Source organism: Myodes glareolus, chromosome 10 (genome assembly GCF_982192425.1).
Source record: "Myodes glareolus chromosome 10, mMyoGla1.1, whole genome shotgun sequence".
Classification (NCBI taxonomy): Eukaryota; Metazoa; Chordata; class Mammalia; order Rodentia; family Cricetidae; genus Myodes; species Myodes glareolus.
Window position 1 is genome coordinate 65,876,451 of NC_142035.1, and position 21,708 is coordinate 65,898,158.

A 21,708-nucleotide genomic window follows, 5' to 3' on the forward strand; every position below is an offset into this window, starting at 1 on the left:
TCGATACCCACTAAGATAAAACATGTTAAATAAGAAACGTAGGATGAAACTGGAATCTTCACTGCTGATGGTAGTATAAACTGTAGTAGCCACTGTGGATGACAGTCTAAGTGCCTTTGTAGCGCAGATATAGAAGTTACTACAGGACCCATCAATTCAACTCCTGGGTGTATGCACAAGAAAAATGGAAACATATGAACAAAAAATGTCCGTAAATACTCATAGGGTTGTTATTTATAATAGCTCCAATGCCGAAATAACCCAAATATTTACCAGTTTACAAACTGGTAAATAAAATGTGCCATATCAATAAAATAGAATAAGGAACTACCAGTGCATGTTACAACATAGTACATCACTTTTGCCTTTTGTTTACTTGAGTGTGATCAAAAGCACGTTAAGTGAGAAAAGCCACCCACTGTGTGGTCTCCTTACAGGAACTGAATGGACACACCATTAGACCCAGGAAGGAGATGAATGGTTAATGGGAGCTAGAAGATGACTGATTAGGGGTGGGGAAGAGAGCTAATGACAGAGTTCTGAAATGGTTTACTATTTGTATGACTATGAAGATGCTAAGCATTATTAAGCCACTGAATTCTATCCTTTAAATGTATGCTTTTATGAGATGTGAATTAATATTTCAAAACAACTGTTATTACTTAGTTAATGAGGGTTACAAGCCTGACAATGGGAAAATTATTTTTAAACAGCTTATTGAGGCAGAGTGTATATATCATAAAATTCTTTCTCATAAATAAATAATTCAATGAGATTTAACATATGTACAGAGCTGTGCAGTAATCACCACAGCTAAATTTTAGCGTATTTCCACTTTCCTACAGTCTCTCTTTGTTTTCCCTACAGTCTCTTATGCCCACTGAGGTTTGGTGCAGTTGCCACTCACAGCCCTCTTTCGTCTCAACTTAAAACATTAAATTGATTAAATAAGATATATTATTTTTTTGAATCTACCCTTTTCACTCAGTATTGTATTTTTGAAGTTCATTCATATGGTTTTTTTTCAAATTGATGAACAAGCTTCTGCATTCTTACATGTCTATGTATGTATTTAGTGTATTTGTGTGTGCATTGACTTACATATAGAGAAATGGACATACATTTTATATTCATCAGTAGAACCATGAATTATTTTCTTTTAATAGTTTTATAAGTTATGCTTCTAGAGATACTAATGTAGAAGATGTTAGACATGTAGAGGTGTGTGTGCAGGGGTGTGGTATGTCATAGACACTCTGTATATTCTCGTGTGAAGTCCAGAAGCCAATGTCAAGTGTCTTCTTCTGTTGCCCCACTCCTTACTTTTGGAGGTAGACTCCCTCACTGAACACGGAACTTACTGATGGATTGGCTCGGCTGACTTGTCTCTGCTTTCCCCACCCAGCGTGTGCTAGCACTCACAATGATGACTAGTTTTGCATAGGTCCTAGAAATCCAAATTCAAGTCCTCTTTTTCGCAGAGTAAATCCTTACTCAGAGTCATCGCTCCCGTCCCCACCTTTAGCCATTTCTAGCTTTGTCTCAGTGGCTTTGAGTGAATTTCTACTGTTATGCAGCCATCCCCACTCGCCATCATAGCACACTGTAATCCTTGTGCCAATTCAGTAGTCATCCCATTCTCCTTTCCATGTCTATGTAGTTTACTGTTCTAAGTACTTATGACATTGCATAATATTAGTTCTTCTGTTCATGGTTTCTTTCACATAGCAAAATGATTTTAATTTTTGAATCATTTATCAGAATTTCATTCCTTTTCAAAGATGATAAGCATTATATTGAATACATCTACCAAATTTTGTTGAACCATTCATCCATCAACTAAAATTTGAGTGTATCTACTGTTTTGTTGTTCTCTCTCTCTCTCTCTCTCTCTCTCTCTCTCTCTCTCTCTCTCTCACTCACTCACTATGCTGGTATTGAACTCAGGCCCTTGCACATGCCAGGCAAGGGCTCTACCATCTGAGCTATATTCCCAGACCTGTTTATTTACCTCAAGACAGCATCTTTATGTATTGCCCAGGATGACTTTGATCTCCTGATCCTCCTAACTCAGCATCCACAATGCTGAAATTTCAGGCATACATAGCCATGTGGAACATGTTTAACTTTTCAAAAACTGAAAAGAACTGTTTCAGTTCTGTTTCTGTTCTGTTTCAGAACTGTTTCAGTTCTCATAAACTGTTTTATGAGCCCCCTCATAAATGAATGAAGCTCCATTCCCCCTGTATCCCTGCCTATATTTGTTATCTGATGTCTTGATTGTAGCCATTACGTAGACGAAGTGTAATGTGGAATGGTGTGGATTCACATTTCCCAAATGAATACTGATATGAAAACATATGTTCATGTGTTTTGTGTCCATTCATACATCTTCTTTGGTGCAGTGTAATCAAATGTGTTTGCCTCTTAAACCTTGAGTCATTTGTCTTCTAATTGAGATTTCTAAGTTCAGTGAACCTGCTAGTACAAGTCATTAACCAAATTTATGATTTCAACTTTTATATCCTCATCTGTGGTTTTCCTTCTCATTTTCGTTTTAATTTTTTTAAAAATTTTAATCTGTTTTCTGTGTCTAAGTGTTTTGCCTGCTTATATATCTGTGTACCAGGTATATGTCTGAAACCTGTGGATGCCAAAAGGGGCTATTGAATCTCCTGGGACTGGAGTTACAGACAGTTGTGAGCTGCTATCTGGGTCCTGAGAATCAAACCTGGGTACTCTGGAAGAGCAGTCAGTGTTCTTAACCATTGAGCCATATTTCCAGTCCTTCTCATTTTCTTCTTAGTGGCTGGAAGGTGACTCAGTGGATAAGGTGCCTGCTGTAAGGACCGAAGTTCACATCCCCAATAGCCATATAAAATCTGGGAGTAGCAGTGAACGTCTGTAGCCCTAGCACTGCAGTATAGAGAGAGGGTGCAGAGACGGCTCACTGACCTGCCAGTCTAGCCTAAACAGTGAACTTCAAATTTCGAGAAAGACTGTCTCAGAAAATGAGGTGGAAAGTGATTGAGAAAAAAAAACTCAATGTCAGCTTCTTGACCTCATACATTTCTACTCAAGTGGACTCATACACACCCACACACAAATGCACACACGCGTGTGTGCGTGCACACACACACACATACACACACACGTGAACATACACATACACTACACAATAAAGAAGATAAAAGAGAGAAAAAAACCTAATCCTAGTGGTACATGCTATAATCCCAACATTCCAGAGGCTGAACCAGGAAGACCATGAGTTTAAGGCCAGCCTTGGCTACACAGTAAGGGGTGAAAGATATCAGATTGCTCCTTATAATTTGCTTGAAAGACCACCTTTCCCCATCAAATGGCCTTGGCAGCTTTGTCAAAAGTCACCTGAGCCTAGCTACAGGGAGTGTGTAGTATCAGCAGGAGAGGTAGAGGTGGTCAGATCCCCTAGGCTTGGTGACCTGGCAGACTTGCCTAATTAGCAAGCCTCAGTGAGAGACCCTATCTTAACTGAGAGGCAGACAATTCTTGAGTGTAATACCAAAGGTTAGCCTCTGCCTGCCATAGTCACTCTCACATGCAATCACGTGTATACCACACACACACACACACACACACACACACACACACACACACACACACGCAGAGAAAAGTCCGCAAATGTAAGAGTTTATTATTGGTCTCTTAGTTGTTTCTTCAAACCATGTGTCCATCAGTATTTTAAAACACAGTCTGGGTTAATTCACGCTTGTTGAAATCATGTAGCATGGGTCCTTCAATTTTGCTTCGGAAGGCTTGTTACTGTAGGGATGTTCAGTAACTGTACAATGCATGGCCTTTCCTTTCCTATGCTCTCCAGTTGCCTTCGGGAAGAAATTGAGGTTGTCAGTATATGTACAGTCTTAGAATTCTTTTTTTATGTACAGATTCTTTATTCACTTCACACAGAACAAGAAATGAAGTGTCAGTCTGGAAGGATCTTAAAGGTTGTTCAATTTCACCTCTTCTTGCTGAATTACTAGAATATTTTTAGGGAAAACTTCACTACTAATTTTTACCATTCCTTACCCCATGGTATCACCTGAAGACATTAGATTATTGCCTGGATTAAAAAAAAAATCAAAGACAGAACACTATGCCGTGAATGGAAACTGGACTCACAGTGGGGAGGAAGAGGTGACACCAAGGACAAGGAAGATTGAAGAAGGGAGGGGTCTGTACCTGAGTAGAGAAATAAAAGGGGGTTGTGGCAAACTTCAGCCTATGGGATGCTAGTTCCATGGTTCTTGCTCAGGGAGAGCAGAACACATACTTCTAGAATGGAGGCACCTGCACAGAGGAACAGGTATAACATTGCTCCTAATATCCTAGGAAAAGAGCAAAACCTCAAACCAAACAGTAGACCCTGATCTGCAGATTTTAATGACATTAAAGTCTTAGAGTTCTTTTGTGTAACTCGTTCCTGTTTGTGCCTTTTCAATACTATTGTAGGTGAAATTTGTATTTTAAAGTTTTAGTTCAGATTATTTTATAGACATCATTATTAAAATATTAGTCATGTATCCAGAAATGCCATTGAATTTTTTTTTAAATTCTGCCAGCTTTGTTTTAGTGTAGAGTTTTAAGAGTTTTCTTTGTAAAAGATCAGGTCATCTATGAATTAAGAGAGTTTTTTTTTTTCCTTTGTAACAGGAATGCCCTTTATTTTTTTCCCCACCTCTGCTCATACTGTTTGGAACATCCAGTACAGTGTGTAATGATGACACTATGAGCAGATATTCTTGTTTTATTTTTAATCTTAGGAGGAAAATGTCAAAGTTTTTTTTTCTATTAAGCTCCATGTTTTCTTCAGGGTCTTTGAAAATGTCTTTTACCAAGCCATCTGTTTCTAGAAATTCACTGTGAATTTTTTTTTTGTTGTTGTTGTTTTGTTTTGTTTTTATCTCAAAGAATTTTAGATTTTTGTCAAATACTTCATCTTTGCCCTGCATTCTGATCCTCTGTTAGTAAGATTTATTACTTTAAGTGACTGAGAATAAGGTATTGACATTTCTGCTACAGAATTTTGTCTTCAGACTTGAGGCTGTATGATTTTCTTCATATGTTCTGATCATTGTTGTCCTGTACTTATTTTTATAATATGCACACTGCCTTGAGAAGCTGACTCTTTGGAAATAATAAATTATCATGTCTTCTCTATAAATGTCTTTCCACTCAACTTTGTCCCTCAGTATCATGCATGCAAAGTAGAGTACTGGTTAAACATCTTCAACCCAATGCTGTCACCTCATTGGTGACTTTGACTCTCAGCTCTGACTCCTGGAGATCACTTTTTTTTTTCAAATCAAGTCTAAAATTTCTTTTCATTGGTATGTTTAATGTCTAATTAAGTAGATGTTTATTTATAATTGCTATTTACTGCTTTTGTTCCTCTCCTTTTTTCTATCTTTTACTACCTTCTTTAGGGTTGAATACATATTTCTAGAATACTATTTAGTTTGGTGAGGTTTTTTATTTTTAGTGGATTTTTTTCTTTAGTAATATAAATGTGTATTTAACTTGAATAACCTATTTCAGATTCATGCTAACTTAAGTAAAGCAACTTCATTTCTGTGTTGTTCTGTTTCTCCCTCCTCCTTGTGGTAGCATTACCATGGTGATGTCTCCATCTGTTAGAAGCATAGCAGTACAGCTTTATGATGATTGTTTCACAGAATGGCTTGTTGAATCAATTAGAAGACCAAAACAGAGTATCATATTTAAATATTTGTTTCATTATGCCTTCTCACCTTTCCCCTATTTCTTCATGTGGGCTCTACTTGCAGTTCGGAGTCATTAACTTCCCGAGGTTTCCTTTAGCATTTCTTGTCTAACCTTTTTTGATGGTTCTCTTTGACTGTGAAATACTTTTGAAATTCAGGCAGTTTATAGTTTGATCGTGGAGTTTACTTTATATCTTCTTGGGGCTCCACATTCACCCAGATGCAAATAGATGGCATGGACCTTGGTCAGTTCCTGCCCTTAGTCTGCCCTGCCCTATTGGAAGTTTTTGCTCTGAACCTGACTGAAAAGCATCCCTAACCTAAAAGACAATAGACTCCCATTGTCTATTGGACATTGGGACAATTGGACAAGTCTATTATCATAGACTTGGCATTGTTCTTGCCAAGGTTTGTTTATCAGCAAACAAACAGACAAACAAAACACCACGTCCCAATTTGAGATACACACCACACACACACACACACACACACAGAGAGAGAGAGAGAGAGAGAGAGAGAGAGAGAGAGAGAGAGAGAGAGAGAGTTTTCAGAATCCTGAATTTATTTAATTTTGTGAAGATTTTTTATACAATGGGTTTACTGAGTTCCCTTCTCCAGCTCTTCTGGATTCTTCACGCTCAGTGGAGCTCTTACTTCTCCTGGTCACCGCAGGATCTTTTAGAAGAAAGGACAATATTGACAAATCCATGCCTCAGAAGTGACAACTTTGCAACAGCTAGGAAATGGAAGAGGAAAAGTAATTTGGAAACAGACTCTTGTCTTCCATCTCATCCGAGACAGCAACAGTATGCAGGATCTGTGTAAGAGGCAAATCCAGATCCTAGCACAGGAACAGAGCAAGAGGGAACTGTGAAGAAAGAAAGTTAAACTTCCACTAGGTTTTTTCTTCACCCTCTGCACAGTTGCTAAGAACTATGTAGGAGGACAAATGAGCAAAGATATTGATAGCAGCTCTTTAAGTTTAGCATTAAGAAGGAGCAGAAGTCAAGAGGAGTAGACACTGAAACTAAGAGGGATAAACTAAGCCTGACAAGAAAACTGTGTGCAGAGGGAGGTATTTGGGGGAGAAGGATCCAGAGGTAGGAAATGGACACAGAGAGCAAAGGCAACATTGACACTTAGAAGACAAAATGCAGGTGTGTGCACACATGCAAATACTTGGAGAAAGGAAGTACGTGGAAAGAGAGAGAATACAGGACAGTGTAGATGGAGAGACCCCCACTTCTTCTAGCCTTGTGTTTAATCTATTCTAAGAAGTTATCACAGATATTGAAAGAACAGCATTGTAGGTTAATACCTTTGTTATTTTTTCACGTGTTTCTTTAAAGAGAAAGTGTGACAGACAGACAGGGGTGAATGGAAGGGAACCATCTGCCACAGATAGAAACTGACACCCTAATAATCACGGTAGACATTCCCTCTTTAGATTACACAGAAATCATCATTAGACACTCAGTGAAGACCAGTTTGGTGCTGAGTGCTGAGCATAGCAATGCAAATAGTAAGTTATTTGAAAATAAATGTGCCAAAAAGAATCATGTTTCCTTGTTTATGGCATTGCTTTAAATGAATACAAATATTGTTGCCCACTGCTGTGTTGCTGGGTACACTTCATCTTGGGGTTGTTGGTGCAAAGACCACCCAAGCAGGTAGTTCACTGTTCCCAGTATGGAGCTGGAAGGAGCAAGGACCCAGTAGCCTTAGTCAGTGCCCTGTTGGTGCCTGGTGCCTGAGCAGGATCATCTCGTATTTGTTGTAGTGGAAACAATCGCACAGCTGCCCCTGTCACCTTGCCAATAGAAGAGGTCCTGCAGACCCTACACGACTTGATTGCCTACTTCCAGCCACCAGAGGAGGAGATGCAACATGAAGACAAACAGAATAAGCTCCGTTCTCTCAAAAACAGACAGAATCTTTTCAAGGAGGAGGTAAGTCAAGAAAGACAGACTAATGATTGATTGATTGATTGATTTACTGATCAATCAATCAATGATTCTATTTACATTCAGAGCTGAACTATCCCTATAAATATATCTCTGTTTGTAGGGATACACATATTAATGAGCAGACTGGAGAATAAGAAGCTTCCCAGAAGCTGGAAAGAAAAGAATTTACTGGGGGCTTGATAAATCCTGAGAACCACCAGTGACAGATTAGTGATGGTTGACCCATTCAGACTGTTTAGGATTTGATGCTTCATTGAGTAACTGTGTCCAGAATCCATTAACAATAAATAAGCTTGTTACAGCATGTGTCGGTTGTGATACGCAAATTTTGGAATATCTCAGAATTACCTAGGAAACCAATTTGAAAAAAAAAATGCAAGTGCTTACATTCCACCACAACAGAAGTGTCTGGAAAACAGGTTTGAAGGATACGGATGATGGCCTTTTAGACAGTGAATATCTGAGTCACTGGGGTAGGGGTTGAACGTAAAGGAAGCTTTAAATGGCAGTGTGGTGTCTAGAGACTCAACCTATTCTGGCCCCATTCCTGCCTGCAGGTGACCTTAGATAAGTCTCCTCTGCAGGTGACCTTAGATAAGCCTCCTCTGAACTTGGGCATGATGGTCTGGTACTGTTAGGCTGCAGTGGACATCCCCAGCACTCTGTGCCTGCAGATTCATCCCAAGTTATTGATGTGGGATTACAACAATCACTGTCCAGTCTTCAGATCCTAGCAGAGTAGGACTTGGAGGCCTTCTGTGTGTGCCATACACTATTGAGAGGACATTCACCATCTCCTTCCTATATATTAGTAATATCTAGGTACACCTGTTCTCGTGGGGTGCCATCATCTTGTAAGAATGCTGGAAAGGGGGTTAAAGATGCTCTTTAGGTTTGTTTTCTCTAAACCCCACCTAGGGGTAAGGAAAGTGAACATGGTGGTCTGATGCAAATGAATGAATTTCTCTTTTTATTAAAGATAGATTTTTTTTCATAATATAATATCACAAGATATTCTGATCGTAGTTACCCCTCCCCAAACTCCTCCCAGATCCTTCCCACACACCCCCACCTAAATCCACCCTTTCTTTCTCACTCTCATTAGAGAACAAAAAATTCACTAAAAAAAAAAAACCATAAAAACCAGAATAGGACAAAATAAAGAGAAAAAAGATACACCCTGCTTTTTAAGAAAAGGTACAAGAAACACAGATGCAGAGACAAACAGACTAACACACACCAAAATTCCATAAAAGCACAAGATCAGAAACCATAATATGAATGAGATTTCTTAAATTCGAGGTTTTAGGAAGGAAGTGTGAGGTTTACCCAGAGCAGTTCCTGACTGAGTCAGAATCGCGTCTCGTCAGACGGAAGGGAACTTTGTGCGTGTCTCATTCACACTCTGTCTTCCTTGCTATGCCCTTGGACTGAGTTAAGCACAGCACATGGGGACAAGCCTGTCACAAGAGACTGCTGACTCACCCCACAAATGGATGTTATTTAGGTCTACAAGGCATTTTTTTAAAAAAAGTGTATTTTGTTTTTAAGAAGAAAAAACTCTGCTGGCACCATGAAAATCTATGGCCATACAAGTGCTGTCTGTTTTAGGAGGTGAAGGATATAGGGGTGCGGGGGGAATGAACTAAGGGGTCCACCGTGCCTTTTTTGTCAAGAATGCTCATCTCTTCCTCAACTCTCCTCAGGGAATGTTGGCTCTGGTATTGAATTGCATTGATCGCTTAAATATCTACAATAGCGTAGCACACTTTGCAGGGATCGCAAGGGAAGAGAGTGGCCTGGCCTGGAAAGAGATTCTAAACCTGCTGTACAAGTTGCTAGGTGAGTACACACGCAGCGCCTCCTCCTGGGGAAGATGCGCAAGGCTAAATTTTATGGGTTGTTGACGTGAAACTTAGAATTCCTTGGAGGCCATTTGTTGAAGATTCTCTTCTAACCTGGTTGATCATTGTGAACCAGTAGCTTGTTGTCCTTTCCAAATTAGAGCTAGTTAGTTGTCAGCTGTGGTAACCAAGTATGTAAGTCAAGGTATATAGGCAGTGTACATAGCAGAAGTTCGTGTGAGAGAGGGGGTAAGTGAGAGATTTTTAATTGACCTAGGTGTAGGAATCAAAGGGCCAGACAAATTGAAATGACCATTCAGGACCTTCTCGAGCTAAGCTTGTGAGTCACTCGATAGCTTTCAAGTTCGTACCATCATTGTGCCCTTTAACTTACATGATCAACTTTTCTCTCGGTTTCAGCTGCTCTCATCCGTGGAAACAGAAACAACTGTGCTCAATTCTCCAATAACCTTGACTGGTTAATTAGTAAACTGGACAGACTGGAATCTTCCTCAGGTAAGAATTAAAAACAGCAACAACAAAGTTTAAACTGTGGAAGAATAATCTTTCCCCCTTTTGTAGAAATGAAAACAGAATTGACTCATTTCCGATTTGGTGGCCACTAATCCTCAATTCAACAACAACAAGAAAATAAGCAACTTTCAAATGCTTGCTGACAAGACTATGCCTTTATTTAACAGACTCTAACTCGGACTTCTTTAATCCTTCCTCTGTGGCTGAGCTTTTCATTCTGTGCTTTTGCCTCTACTCTCTGGCCCTTCACACACGCACACTCCCACCCAGTGGTGCTGGCCTCCTCTTGCTCCCTTATTCTCTGGGTACTTAGAATGAATTGCCCCTTTGCATGTCAATTTAGCAGAATTAAAGGATGACCTTTAACTTCAGAGTAAACAATCCTCACCCACTTCCCCCGAGTGGCCTTTTGTATCACATCTGTGGCCCTTCCTGATGACTCTCAGAGAAGTGAGCACCATGGTCATCACCGGGAAGGAACCACCCACAAAGCTGAGCAGTTCGCTTCTGAGATGAGTGCATCCTATAGGAAGCTGCAATGTTTTGGTGCTTTTGTAGTCTAGAGCTGGCAGGTGTTTGAGGAAACCAGCCAAGAAATGGTCCCCCAAGAACCGCTGTCCTGCTCACATCACTTTAAGCTTCTTTTCTCTGCGGTGCCTTCTTTTGTTAGTGAAATTATATTTCAGGACAAGTTAAGAACGCCTTGATTGAATAAAACCAAATTAAGGAATTTTTAAAAATAAAGCCAGTGACGCTCTTGGGCCAGCTACTTCCCTTGGACTCTCGTCAGGATGTTAACCTTGTATGTGCCATGCTACAGGAATATTTGTTTACCTTAGGGCCTCCAACTGTGCATTAGGGCCTCCAACTGTGCATTAGGGCCTCCAACTGTGCATAGAAACCCATCCGCTGTGCCAGTGAAGACAGTGTGTTTCTCAAACTCATAGATCATGTGGGATTCCCCTCTGTATGCTGTGAATATGTTTTATTACCAGTGGTTAATAAATAAGGCTGTTTTGGCCAATGGCTTAGCAGAGCAAAGCCATGTGGAAAATCTGAACAGAGATCTAGAGAAAAAGTAGGTGGAGTCAAGGAGACACTATGTAACGACTGAAGGAGACAGACGCCAGATCCTTATCACAGCCTCGTGCCAATATATAGATTAGTACAAATGGGTTAATTCAAGATGGAAGAGTTAGCTAGAAATATGCCTGAGTCATTGGCCAAAATACCTTTATTCATTAACCAATGGTAATAAAACATATTGACAGCATACAGTGGGGAACCTCACATCAAATACTTTAATAGCTACATTAGGACATCAAAAATAACCCTTAATTTCTGTTCTTAGAAAAAGCACTTATTCTGAGGATAAAGTCAGAATAGCTCTAAATTGCTTGCATGGTTTTTGTAATCCATAGGTAAATTGGGCAACTACTGATATTGTATGTATGTATATAGATAGATAGATAGATAGATAGATAGATAGATAGATAGATGTGCATATGTATTTAAATAAAATATTGTCTGATTTGATCAATTTAAAGATCCCACTTTATGACTGCTTTCATGTATTGGGCAAAGATCATGTTACTAGGAAAGGGAGGATTAAGTTAGTGTTGAATTAAAATCACCTCTAAGCTACAGGCTATGTGGCTTTGGGACCCCTGGAATCTACCGAAGATGTCTACATCTCTCTTCTGGCTGGGAAGGTTTAGTAAAGTCAACAAACGGTGGCGCTCTAGCCCCTTAGGAATCTCCTTTTATTCTTGGATTTCTAAATTTGGCCCGTTCTGCAGCTTGCAATTGATTGTCATGCAGGTATCTTGGAGGTCTTGCACTGCATCTTGATTGAAAGCCCAGAAGCCTTAAACCTGATAGCAGAGGGCCACATCAAGTCCATCATCTCCCTCCTGGATAAGCACGGGCGGAACCACAAGGTGGGTACGGAAGGAAGGCGCTCCTGGTGGCTGATTTGCCTGTCGTTTCTTTCCCTCGCTCTAATATCCGTTCTGTGTTGTTGGAAGCATGACGTGCAGTCTCTTAATGATTTTGACAAAAGCTTTGGGAGAGTGGGATTCTGAAACTCTACAGACGCACTCCAAGATAGCCAGCCTCACTGAATCTTAAATGATCTGGGTGTCCCCAGTTTCCCAAGCCCAACTCATCATCATTAGCCCTTAACACACATCTCACTGTGGGGTCAGCTGAACAAGATTGGATCTCATTCTAGGATCTGTACGTTTAGCAGTGCATGATTTGATTGGACATGTGGGGTATAGCGGAGTGGCCAGGAATTCAACGGGGTGAAGTTTTGTTCCCAGTTTTTTCCTATCGTCGTTTTGTGGGAAGGGAACTATATGTTGGGATGTGTTTCAGTCCAGGAAAAGGAGCCCCTGCAGCACTGACTACATCATATGCAATAGCCTGAGGAAGCAGAAAGGCTATGGTCCTTAACATCTGTGAAATTGCTTGGCAAGGAAGAAAACTATGTGGGGTTTGTAATTGCTTTCTCGGATATGGTAAATCAAAAGCAAGCATGAGGCTTGAGCCTTAGTCCAGCTTCTATGTATTCCAACATGTTCTTCCCTGTCTTCAAAATGTAGTAAAAATTATTGATGAGTGTGGAAGAAATGTATGGCTTGGGCCACAATCAAAGACAAAGAAGCCGTGAAAAGGAGGGTTGCCCTGGGTTCATTACACTGGGGCCTTACCACAGTCCTTCCACATAAAGCACTTCAGAAAATAGCCAGCTTCCTTACAACTTCCTGCATCCAAAAAGCATTGCCTGGATGGCATTTGATGACCACTTGATTATTTTTCTGCCCATTCCACAACAGAGGAAATTGAGGCCTGGTGAACTAAAGGGGTGGGAGGACTGTGCACTTGAGCAAAACCCTCTTTCAAAACAAAGTCTGATCAGGGTGCTTCCCTATGTTTATATGTGACAGATATTTGTGCCCTGAGTGTCCTAGGCTCAAAGTATCACTTGTGTCTTAAGGGCAGAACAATTTGCTGTGTGAAGGCCAGAGTACTTTTACACTTCACTTTTGCTTAGGAAATGCCAATGACATCTTCCTCTATCCGAAGTTCTGTGTTTTCTACAGCTTTAGCATTTCAAAGTGTCTCTCATTCACTGAGTTCCCATGAAGACGGTGATACACTGTGGAGAATCCTGGAGGCTCAGGGAACCTAAGCAGCAGGCATCTGTTGATGATGCAGTGAGGGCAACAGTGACAAACACTGTTTCTTTTCATTTCTCCTTGTTTTTTTTTTATTGATTTTATTGACCTCCACACTTTTCTCTGCTACCCTTCCTTCCTCTCCCCTCCTCTTCAACCCTCTCCCAAGATCCCCATGCTCCCAGTTTACTCAGGAGATCTTGTCTTTTTCTACTTCCCATGTAGATTAGATCTATGTAAGTCTCTCTTAGGAGGACCCTCATTGTTGTCTAGGTTCTCTGGGATTGTGAGTTGTAGGCTTTTCTTTGTTTTATGTTTAAAAGCTACTTATGAGAGAGTACATATGATAATTGTCTTTCTGGGTCTGGGTTACCTCATTCAATATGATGTTTTCTAGCTCCATCCATTCACCAGCAAATTTCAAGATGTCATTGGTTTTTTTTTTCTGCTGTTTAATACTCCACTGTGTACGTGTTCCACATTTTCCTTATCCATACTTTGGTCAAGGGGCATTTAGGTTGTTTCCAGGTTCTGGCTATGACAAACAGTTCTGCTATGGACATAGCTGAACACATGTTCTTGAGCATCCTTTGGGTATATACCCAAAAGTGGTATTACTGGATCTTGAGGAAGGTTGTTTCCTAATTTTCTGAGAAACCGCCACACTGACATCCAAAGGGGCTGTACCAGCTTGTACTTCCATCAGCAATGCAGAAGTGTTCCCTTTCCCCACAACCTCTCCAGCATAAGTTGTCAGCAGTTTTTTTGATCTTGGCCATTCTTACAGGTGTAAGATGGAACCTCAGAGTTGTTTTGATTTGCATTTCTCTGGTGGCTAAGGATGTTGAGCATTTCCTTAAGTGTCTTTCATCCATTTTAGATTCCTCTGTTGAGAGTTCTCTGTTTAGGTCTGTACCCCATTTTTAATTGGATTATTTGTTCTTTTGATGACCAGTTTTTTGAGTTCATTGTGTGTTTTGGAGATCAGTTCTCTGTCTGATGTGGGGTTAGTGAAGATCTTTTCCCATTCTGTAGGCTGTCGTTTTGTCCTGTTGACCATGTCTTTTATTTTACAGAAGCTTTTTAGTTTTAGGAGGTCCCATTTGTTAATTGTTTCTCTCAGTGTCTGTGCTACTGGGGTTCTATTTAAAAAGTGGTCTCCAGTGCCAATGTATTCATGTGCACTTCCCGCTTTCTCTTCTGTGAAGCTCAATGTAGTTGGCTTTATTTCAGTTTTCAACTTTTGAATAGTTTCTTTCATATGTATGATTGCTTTTTCTTGGTTTCTTTAAGGGTTTTATTGATTTCTTTCGATTTTTTTTCTGTCTTTTCCTCCATTTCCTGGAGGGAATTTTTCATTTCCTCTTGAAGGACCTCAAACATTCTCTTAAAGTTATTTTTTAGGTCATTTTCTTCTTCATCATCTATATTTGGTTGTTCAAGTCTTGCTGTTGTAGGGTCACTAATTTTTTTTATTGGTGTCGTGTTGCTCTTTGTGTTGTTGTGTGTGTTCTTACCTTGCCTACCCATCTTTACCTCTGGTTGGTGTAGTCGAGGCTATCTGTGTCTCTGGTGATCAATCTTCCAGGTGCCAGTGGATCCAAGGCTCAGATACTCCTTGTGGTACAGTCAGGGCCATGGTTCCAGTCACCCTTTTGGTCACTCCATGTTCCTGTAGGTCGCTCAATGTTCCAAACACTATTTCTTTTGCACTTATAGATTGCCAAGTACTGCTTTCTGTGTTCACAGGCATCCTCCTTACTCTTGACCATGCCCCCCCTGAAGTGGCTACTATTGTTATTATTTCTACTTGGCAGAGGCAGAAAGTTCAAAGCATGGACCCTTACTATTAACCAATTTTCCAGGAGCCTCTCAGCTAATCGATGACATGCTAGAAGCTAACATGTACAATTCTTACCAGTATCTCAAGCTGAAGGTGATGAATATTGTCCTTATGGCTCAAATATCTTGAGAGTATATTAATTTTATTTTTAGTATTATGTAAATAAAAAACTCTTCAAAATGGAACCTCTACAATGAAAGGGCATTATATACTACCACAGAAGCTTGAGGGCTCCCATTGTCTGCAAAAGTGGCCTTTATGGAGTTTGTGTATACAGTGGAGGTTGAGAATCCATTCTTATCCCATAGCAGCTCCCAACATTTGCTGAGAATCAAGACTGTATATAGCTGCAGCCACTTCCTCTCTATCCTATTTAAGTGGTTAGCTTGTTCACTATATAGAAAGCATTGCTTCTCATCTGAAGCTTTACTTTATTTGCTATCACAAGTTATAGGAAAGAACATAATCTTTACCAAAAGGAGAGAACTGGATTGTGGGACCCGCTCCATTCTGTTTTCTAATTCACTCTCTCCTTTGACCTCCCAGTGACTTTATTCTTGTGGGTTCTTCCATGTCTTCTCCCTTTCAGCTTCTCCAGGACCAATCTACATTCTTCCCTTGTCAATTAAAAAGAAACACTGAAACTTTTGTTCACTCTTCAAAACTTAAATTCCACTCCTCTCATGAAACTTTAAAATCCCAGTTGTAATTGATCTCCTCACCTTCACTCTTAGACAACATTTTTGTGCTATACCAACTATTCTAATTTGCATTTCACTGTGGTTATTTTCACAGAATATTTCTCTTACCCATAATAAGTTACCTCATAATTGAGATTGTCGTGGTCAAGCTCATGTACTTAATGATACAGGCATCCACACCTGCTTGTCAAACGTTGAATAAACAACAATAGTGAGTGAAAAGGACCCAAGTCTACTCCTGTCTCAGCTTGAATTGATGGAAGACTAGACATGTGAACATGGCTTGTCTTACAGAACAGGATAATCAGTGAAAAGGAACTTTGTCACTAGCACTAATTTGTTTGGCAAAAAGAAAAATTGATATAAAAAAATAGATATAGCACTTGTCTAATATTTTCCCAAAGAGTTGGCTTTTATTAATAAAATAATAATTATTATTTAATAATAATTAATAATGATAATGTGTTCATCTGCTTGCTTCCCTGACTTGCCACAAATCTACTCAAACTGTTCACAGATAAATATTTTTATAATTGTTTTTGTTTCACAATAATTTTGAGTCACTTGTGAGAAAAATATATGGTAAAATAGTAATTTAATTGGTCTGTGGAAAGAATGAATCAGCATCAAAAGTTTTGCCTGAGTTGGTGGAGGATGCAGTGTAAGCAAACAAATCATTAACTCCCACACCATTGCTCCAGAGCTCCTAAAATCAACTGTCTCATGGCAGCCACAGCAGCAGCGATTGCCTGCCAGCCACTCAGTTCTCAGCCACAGAGAGAATAGGTCTGAGCCCAGGGGGCCGGGAGCACCCTTTTTGAAATGTATAACTTGATGTAAAGATCGCAAATTAGGTATATTTTACATTTTAAAATAAGTTTGCTTTTATACATAAAGACTAATGACAATAAAACATCCAAGTAATGTTTTTGTTCATATCCAATAGGGATTTCTTTTCTTTAAAGTAGGATCCCCATATAAGTATAACATACATATAAGTATGTTTCCCAAATGGACTGAGGGAGACAAAAAGCAAAGGAATTCTGTTGGAAGACATGCAGTATCAGTGATGAAAATCATTATAGTCCAGTGTGGTCCATTGATTACGGAAGCCCAACTCCTAAATCAAGCCTGCATTCAGCCGCTTAGCATACAGGGCTTTTGCTCTCATCGCTGTCCAGCACCCTTCAGTTATAGATCTCCCCTCTGTGTCTATTCAGAGACACATGCTCTCTCCCGGCATCTCTAGCTGCCATGGGCTCACACATCTAGACATCACTGGAACTTCTTATAACATGAAGGCTTTGGTTTAGAATGGATAGGAGGCACTGTGGTTTGGTGGAACAATCCATGCACCTCCATTTCTAGCAAGCTCCCAGTTCTCTCAGAGCTACCAGCCTAGTAATCTGAGAATGGAGTCCCTAGCACTATAAACCCTGCACTGGATCTCTACACAGAGGAAAGAATAGAAAACACTTAGGAGAGTTGGGGAGATGCCATCACCTCCACCCAATTGCCCTTGAGCAGAACTCAGTTACGGGACCCCCCACAACTGCAAGGTAAAGCTCCTGGTCAGCTCAGGAAGAGAAGGATGCAGAGTTTGGGGAGCACTCGGCAGAACCTACTTCACCAGGCGAGCTTCCCAGGGGCTGCAGAGAAATTAGCAAGCACAGATGGTCTCTAGGCAAGATGTCTGTGAACTCTTGTGGAGCAATCCATCTACACCTGCTTTTCATTGAAAAGAGTCCCTTTAAATACTTTCAGAAAGAAGTGTGTCCCTATTCCCCCATTTTACATGAAGAAATGTCATCTTTATGGTGTCAGCCGTTTATAGGTGAGCGTTGCTCTATCGGGCTGTGTGCGTCTTGTCTTTATTTCCTTTGCTCTGGCTATTATATGTGAATTAAGCTCAGCTTTGGCTCTGGCTGTGACAGCAAGGTTCCCGCAGCCATCACTCCAAAGCAAAACAGATGAAAGTGTATGATAGGCCAGATGGAAAGTATTTAATTTTCCAGCCATTCATGGCTTTTTCTTCGAATGAGAAATCACCCTCTGGATTTTGAGTTTCTACAGCCGATATCTGTCATGGAGTGGTAATGGCAAGAGCGCCCTGTAAAGCTGCCTCGGGGCTTCTTCTTCTGTTTGTCCCATAAATGTGTTCTGTATTTGCCTGGAACGAAGTTGACGTTCAGGGAGTCAGGTAGAAAATTGGTTTGTGAGAATTATGGACACAAATGCCATCAACAACCTTACAGTATCCAACCTCACCAAGTGCTGAGTCTTCGGTGGCCACTTTAAATGACTGAAGTGTGTTTGCCCGCCTCGCTGTCAGTGTGGCTGTTACTTATTGACTGCTATTTGCCATTCCTCCCTATGCAGGAGAGAGGAATCGTGCTTGCCCCAGCACTGTTTGCTCTGTTGTGGCACAAACACAAAATCCGAATACAAGGGGATGGGGCACAATGAGACAGAGAAAATGAGATAACAGCCCGGAAGAGGAGCAGAGGCAGAGGACCATTTCCACTTACCAGGCCACTGGAAATAGCCACCGTGGCTTGGTGACAAGTCTCTCAGATTTATAAATCACCTAGTCTCTTGCAGATTTGCTGTCCTTCCATGTGGGAGGAAGAGAGTTGGTGAACACTTTGAACACTGGCTTTTAGGAATTTATGAGCATCTTAAGGCACACTGATGATATCACAGCAAGATACCCGAGAACCCGAGTCTGCACTGCTGCCTGAGGGTTGCAAGCCTGCTGCATTCCTAAACAAATGGGCTCTGAATGTCTGTCATTCCCAGCTGTCTGAGCACCTCACTAATCCTCAGTGTATGTGGACTGGGTAAGAGGGTGAGGCTGGACTGCAAGGCTTGTGGACAGCATTTGATTTAATGACTGGGCAAATGAGTAGTGACTGGATTTGGTGCCTTGAGAATCTCACCACATCCTAGTCCTGACCCTGGCTGGACAGCTTGTCTCCAATTCGGTTCTCACGGTAATAGAATTTGACCACAGGTAGGATGCAGTCTGGAGAGATGAAGCGGGAGACCAAGGCCCTGGTCTGGAAGAATGCCAGACCTCATTTTCCCAGCAGCAACTGTCTCTGGAGCATCAGTCGCTACTGCTAAGACTCTCACACATCTAGGCTAGTTCTCCATAGACCCTTTGCTCACCCCTACCCTACAGGCCTCCTGCTACTTTTGTGTGTGTTGGCGATCGAGTTCTGTGTAATGTACCCCTCCTCTTGGAGCTGAGGTGTAGGGTGGGTGTGTTATGTTGTGGAATATTATTTTAAGGTGTATTTACTTTTGTTTATGCTGACTTTGTTTAACTCTGTGAAGCTGTAATTCTTTGCCTGTCTAAAATACCTGATAGTCTAATAGAGCCAAACAACTAGTAGCAAGGCAGGAGAGAGGGTAGGCAGGGCTTGCAGGCAGAGTATAAATAGAAGGAGAAATCTGGGAGAGGAGGAGGAATAAGGTAGAACAAGGGGAGGAGAGCATCAGTGCCAGCCACCCAGCTACACAGCAAGCCATGAGTAAGAAATAATGAGAGGTATACAGAACTAGAGAAAGGGAAAAGCCCAGAGGCAAAAAGTAGAGGGGATAATTTAAAGTTTAGAAAGGAAAAAAAAAAAAAAAAACAAGCCAAGCTAAGGCTGGCATTTACAAGTAAGAATAAGCCTTCATGTGTGATTTATTTGGGAGCTGGATGGTGGGCCTCCCAAAAGAGAAAAACAACCAACAGCAGTGTCCTCTGGCAGGTTCTCGATGTCCTGTGTTCCCTCTGTCTCTGCAATGGGGTCGCAGTAAGAGCCAACCAGAATCTGATCTGTGACAACCTACTACCCCGGAGGAACCTGCTTCTGCAGACACGGCTAATTAATGATGTCACCAGGTAGAGTCACTATTGTCATTCCAGATGCCAAGTGTGTCTCTAGGTAGGAAACAGGACTTTGTGGCATCTCAAGCAAGTACTAACAGACCATGCAGAGGTACACTTTGTATGACTAGGATCTTGTCCTCCAGCTTTAATGGAGTTTTATGAAATTACCCTTAAAGTATCTGAGAATGGAAGGTAAGCACATTCTAATGATTAACGTTTTATTTTAAAAATGGATGGACATTTATTATTCCTTTATGATACATTCATGTTCTTATATACTATATTCTAAAACATTTTACTATAATGTATGTCCCACCTTATTACTATACTTACTTACATTGAACGACACATGAACATTTACCTTACTGATGTCTGTGAGGGCAAAGAAAGACCCAACCAAACCTCCAACCCACCTGGTTTCTACATGGGACCAAATGCAACTCATGTGAGCTCACTGAACCAGGCAGGCTTTATGTTCCTCTTCCATTTTCTACTCGGTCCACATCCTGACCCTCAGTAGTGAGGTAAAAACTTCCTTCCAAAGTACAAAGCAACACAGAGACCTGGCCACCACTCAGATCTTCCTTCTCACTAGGCATCTTTAACCAGCCCGAGTTACATGTGTCTGTCTTGAGCGTACCCAAGTCCAGGAAGAGTCTCTCTTCAAGTAGAACTCAAACATTGGGAAGGCTAAGGTGTCTGTCCCACACTCTTAAGTTGTATGACTCATACTTCTTTCCACCTCAACAAGGTTAGCTAATAGTGACTTCTTACTGCTTTTAAGTCTTAATTATGCTTAGAAAACAGGAACTGTTGGTTTGAAATTGATTGTACTTAAAAAGCCCATGTACGATGGAAGTCAACTAAATGATTTCCCCTTCTTATAGATATACACAAGGATTGGTGCTCACACAACCCTTATATCATTTATAGCACTGTTGTCCATGGTTGGCATTCCATAGATATATTGCCTTGAACTGAATATTTTAAAAGCCACATTTATATCTTATAAGAAGTTACTGCTCTCCCCATAGTGCCCACTTGGCCAATTGCTAAAGGCTGTACAATAACAAAATAAAATGATTAAAATGCTCTGGCCCAAGTTTAATTGAGCCAGTGCCTCCTCTTGTGTCTGGTTCAATTTGTTCTTTTAGTTGTTTGCTCTCTGCAGAAGCAGCCTGTCCCATGTTTCATTTCAGTATCCGGCCAAACATCTTCCTGGGAGTGGCTGAAGGCTCGCCACAGTACAAGAAGTGGTACTTTGAGTTGATTATCGACCAGGTGGAGCCTTTCCTAACGGCAGAGCCCACCCATCTGCGAGTGGGTTGGGCCTCCTCCTCTGGCTATGCCCCATACCCTGGAGGTGGAGAAGGATGGGGAGGCAATGGTGTCGGTGATGACCTGTACTCCTATGGCTTTGACGGACTTCATCTTTGGTCAGGTGAGTACCTTGTGAAGGCTTCCACCCTCTATTCTACTGCTGCAAATAGTTGAGTCTCACAATATTCACGTTGAGTTGCAATGATAGAAATGCATAAATCCCATGAGATTGTTTGGTAGGAAGAGCAACAGGTTTAAATAAACTTCATTTGTAGCTTTATTCTGAGAGTTTCTCACTACGTCACCCAATACAGATGTCTCAACCTAAGCTCACTGTTACAATTTAAATGTAAACTACTCCTCACAGGTTCGTGTGTTTGAATGCCTGATCACCAGCTACTGACACTTTTTTTGAAAAATTGTGATACTGTGAGGAGGTGGCACCTAGCTGGAGGAAGTAGGTCACTGGAGTCAAACCTTGAGGTTTATAGTCAAGCCCAACTTCTTGTCCTCTCTCCAGTTTCTGGTCCACTAGTGTATTAACAAGCATCTGCCATTCATTCCTATTTGCTCAGATCCGCCCACCATCATTTCTCCCCTGCTAAGATGGCTATAAACAAACATAAGTCCTTCCTTCCTTTCTTGTAGCTATTTGATCACAGCAATAAGAAA

General features: G+C 40.9%; 1 protein-coding gene across 1 annotated transcript in view; it reads left to right on the top strand.

Annotated features, from left to right (window-relative positions):
- Ryr3 (ryanodine receptor 3) overlaps nt 1-21,708 on the top strand; it is a 369,298-nt gene that overhangs the window by 101,002 nt on the left and 246,588 nt on the right. The window contains exons 14-19 of the mRNA XM_087910876.1: nt 7,543-7,711; nt 9,436-9,571; nt 9,994-10,089; nt 11,929-12,047; nt 19,595-19,728; nt 20,916-21,157. Coding sequence (XP_087767002.1) covers nt 7,543-7,711; nt 9,436-9,571; nt 9,994-10,089; nt 11,929-12,047; nt 19,595-19,728; nt 20,916-21,157 — 896 coding nt within the window. The remainder of the gene's footprint in view (nt 1-7,542; nt 7,712-9,435; nt 9,572-9,993; nt 10,090-11,928; nt 12,048-19,594; nt 19,729-20,915; nt 21,158-21,708) is intronic.